The 2,919-nt window shown below is 52.4% G+C and overlaps 2 protein-coding genes across 2 annotated transcripts in view; both read left to right on the plus strand.

Moving 5' to 3' along the window:
• Pola2 (DNA polymerase alpha 2, accessory subunit) overlaps positions 1 to 1,179 on the plus strand; it is a 39,003-nt gene extending 37,824 nt beyond the window's left edge. Inside the window, exon 18 of the mRNA XM_023564395.2 lies at positions 1,044 to 1,179. Within this exon, the coding sequence (XP_023420163.1) occupies positions 1,044 to 1,082 (39 nt within the window). The 3' untranslated portion in view covers positions 1,083 to 1,179. The remainder of the gene's footprint in view (positions 1 to 1,043) is intronic.
• A 197-nt stretch (positions 1,180 to 1,376) lies between these two features.
• Cdc42ep2 (CDC42 effector protein 2) lies at positions 1,377 to 2,755 on the plus strand. Its single transcript, XM_023564396.2, has one exon. The coding sequence runs from the start codon at positions 1,377 to 1,379 to the stop codon at positions 2,007 to 2,009; it is 633 nt and encodes a 210-aa protein (XP_023420164.1). The 3' UTR covers positions 2,010 to 2,755.
• The last annotated feature ends 164 nt before the right edge of the window (positions 2,756 to 2,919 follow it).

Raw genomic sequence — 2,919 nt, forward strand, 5'->3', positions numbered from 1 at the left:
TAAACTCACAACCTTTTGTTTTGTTTTGTTTGTACTGGGGATTGAACTCATGACCTCACCTTTGCCAGGCAGATGAGGCTTATGCCGCTGAGCTAAATCCCCAGCTGAACTCACAAACCTTGCACTTACCAGGGAGGCACTGAGCCAATCCCCATCTATTAAATAAATTTTTTAAAAAATAAAAATATTGGGGCTGGAGGTTTAGCTCAGCGGCATAAGCACCTGCCTTGGAAGCAGGCAGTCGTGAGTTCGATCCCTGGTACCGATAAAAACGAAAAAAAGCCAAAAAAAAAAAAAAAAAATATTTATACTAAAGCAGGTGTGATGACACGAACATACTGGGTGACTGAAGAAGATTACAAGTGCCAGCTCAGACTGGGGAAGTTAGCAACTTAATAATACTCTGTCTCAAAATAAAAAATAATAAACAGCTCAAGGATGGGGTTCAGGGCATAGGCTCCGGATTAAATCCCCAGTACCACAAAAAAAAAAAAGAAGTGTTTTATATCCCTCATCCCACCATCTCTTTAGATGCTGGGGCAGAGAAGAGGGCCAGAAACCATGTGAGACTCAGCAATTTCCCACAAGGAACTTCTAACCCACGGAAAGAGAAAAGGGAAATTCCCTGGTGACCTCACCTGCAGGTGAGAGGAGACTGGTGGTGACAGTGGTGATGGGCATTCCTCATTTGCTGGCAGGACACCTGCTATTTGCCCAACCTTGTGTCAGGCCTGGGTGGGATGCTAAGACACTCTGGGAGTCCCCTGCCCTGTGGCATGTCATGAGCACAATGGCTGTGCAGTGGACAGAGTGCAGGTGCCCAGAGCTCCCAGGTCCTTTGCTTACCCCTCCCCAGGTGACTGAATGGGCGGTGCTCTACTCTGTGATGCAGTGGGTCCCTGAGGGCGAACCTCTTCTGGGAGCCTCCCCCAAAGACAGTGGCTAAGTTGGGCTCCCTGGATGGATGCAGGGGACCAGAAACATGACAGTCACTTCTGACTTTTGTTCTCCTGTCCCTGATTTATGTCTCCTTTGCATTTCAGCTCCACAGCCCTGGACCAGGTCGCAAATCCCAGGGATAAGACAAAGCTCATAGCTGCCAACAAGATCTCTACTTTTCTGCCTTCAATTTGTAGAAGAGAATTTTCAACTCTAGAGAGAAAGCACCTTTGTTATCTCAACTCCCTGACTGTACTGACCTCTGATGTTCCTTTTCCTAATTCCTTGGGCCAACTTCGGTCACATCTTTAGGACTCTGGCAAGTGTTTGAAAGTGTTTGAAAACCACCAGCTGAAGCCAGGGTTTCAGGTTGAGGGTGTTAAGCGGAGGCAGTGTGAACAGAGGGTGGGCGGCTAGGCCTGGGTGGAGAGGTCACCATGTCCACCAAAGTCCCCATCTATCTGAAGCGCAGCAGCCGCAAGGGCAAGAAGGAGAAGCTGCGGGACTTGCTGTCCTCCGACATGATCAGCCCACCACTCGGGGACTTCCGCCACACCATTCACATTGGCAGCGGCGGTGGCAGTGACATGTTCGGGGACATCTCTTTCCTACAGGGCAAGTTTCATCTCTTACCAGGAACAACCATAGAAGAACCAGAGGAGGATGGCAGCTTCGACCTCCCCTTCCAGTTCACCCGGACTGCCACCATATGTAGACGGGAGCTCCCTGATGGGCCATCACCTCTGCTAAAGAATGCCATCTCCCTTCCGGTCATCGGCGGACCACAGGCCCTCACCCTGCCTACAGCCCAAGCTCCCCCCAAGCCACCTCGCCTGCACCTAGAGACACCCCAGCCTTCCCCACAGGAGGCAGGAAGTGTGGACATCTGGAGGATTCCAGAAGCCAGCTCGCCCCACAATGGGCTGACCCCAGAGTCGGAAGCCGAGGAGCCTTTCATGTCCCATGCCAGCTCGTTGTTGTCCCTGCATGTGGACCTAGGGCCCTCCATTCTGGATGACGTCCTCCAGATCATGGATCAGGACATGGGCCACATGCAGATCCCCACATAGGATCCTCAGCTGACCATGCAGGGCGCCCAGGCTGGGGTGACACTGGGAGGCAGGGTGCGGCCGTGGTCCACCTGTGGCCACTGTCCAGTGATTCTTAGTTTGAACCTTTGTTTCCCTCCCTCCTGCTCTCTCCCCTCGGGAACAATGTACCTCATGGATTTCCCCTAATGACCTACTGAGGACGTGTGCAGAGGCCTACTCCACAGCATGCCTGCTTATGCCCTCCCCTGCCCTTCACAACAGGGGATTCTGGTTGCAATAAAACATGCTGCTGCCAGAGGTTCCCCTGCCCCAGGTTCCTCCTGAAGGTGGCCCAGTTTCGGAGAGCTGTGGGCTCAGCAGGGTAAGACACCCCAAAGGGCTTGGTGAGGACAGGCCCGCCCTTCAGCAGGGTTCCACCTTGCTTCTGAGCCCATGAAGAAGATGCAGCAGGAACAAATCGAGTGTCTGTTATGGATTTGAGGCACTGACTCAGGTGTCTGGCAAGAGGAGGCTGCTTGAGTGACCAGGGTCTGCCAGAGAGACCAATAATGTGTCCGGCTCCTAGGGGCTGAGCACACATGGAAGGAAGGACAGGCTCAGCCTGGGAGGAATCTGACAGTGCTGATCAGTGGACTTGCCCATCAGCACCTACTGTCTACTTGGCACGGCCTGGGTACTGGGAATGCAAGGCAATTCGTTCCCTTCTGTCTTGGAGTTCACATTCTGGTGGGGAGAAGGATATTAAATGTAAATATAAGAGACAATTCCCAGCCTGGTGAATGCTGGAAAGAAAACAGTGCAATCAGAAGGCCTGGGGTAAGGGATCCCCCAGCTGAGGCAGTAGTGTCAGGACACACTAGGGTGACGGATGTGATTTTGAGCCAATAGGGTGGCATAAGTAAAGGTAGTGAGGCCCCAAAGTGAATGC

This window comes from Cavia porcellus, unplaced genomic scaffold (genome assembly GCF_034190915.1).
Source record: "Cavia porcellus strain 051 isolate PalLab524CR breed Dunkin Hartley unplaced genomic scaffold, mCavPor4.1 scaffold_17, whole genome shotgun sequence".
Lineage (NCBI taxonomy): Eukaryota > Metazoa > Chordata > Mammalia > Rodentia > Caviidae > Cavia > Cavia porcellus.

What these genes read in the sequence shown, in the direction of transcription:
- Cdc42ep2 (XM_023564396.2), top strand. Translation starts at nt 1,377, where the DNA reads ATGTCCACCAAAGTCCCCATCTATCTGAAGCGCAGCAGCCGCAAGGGC.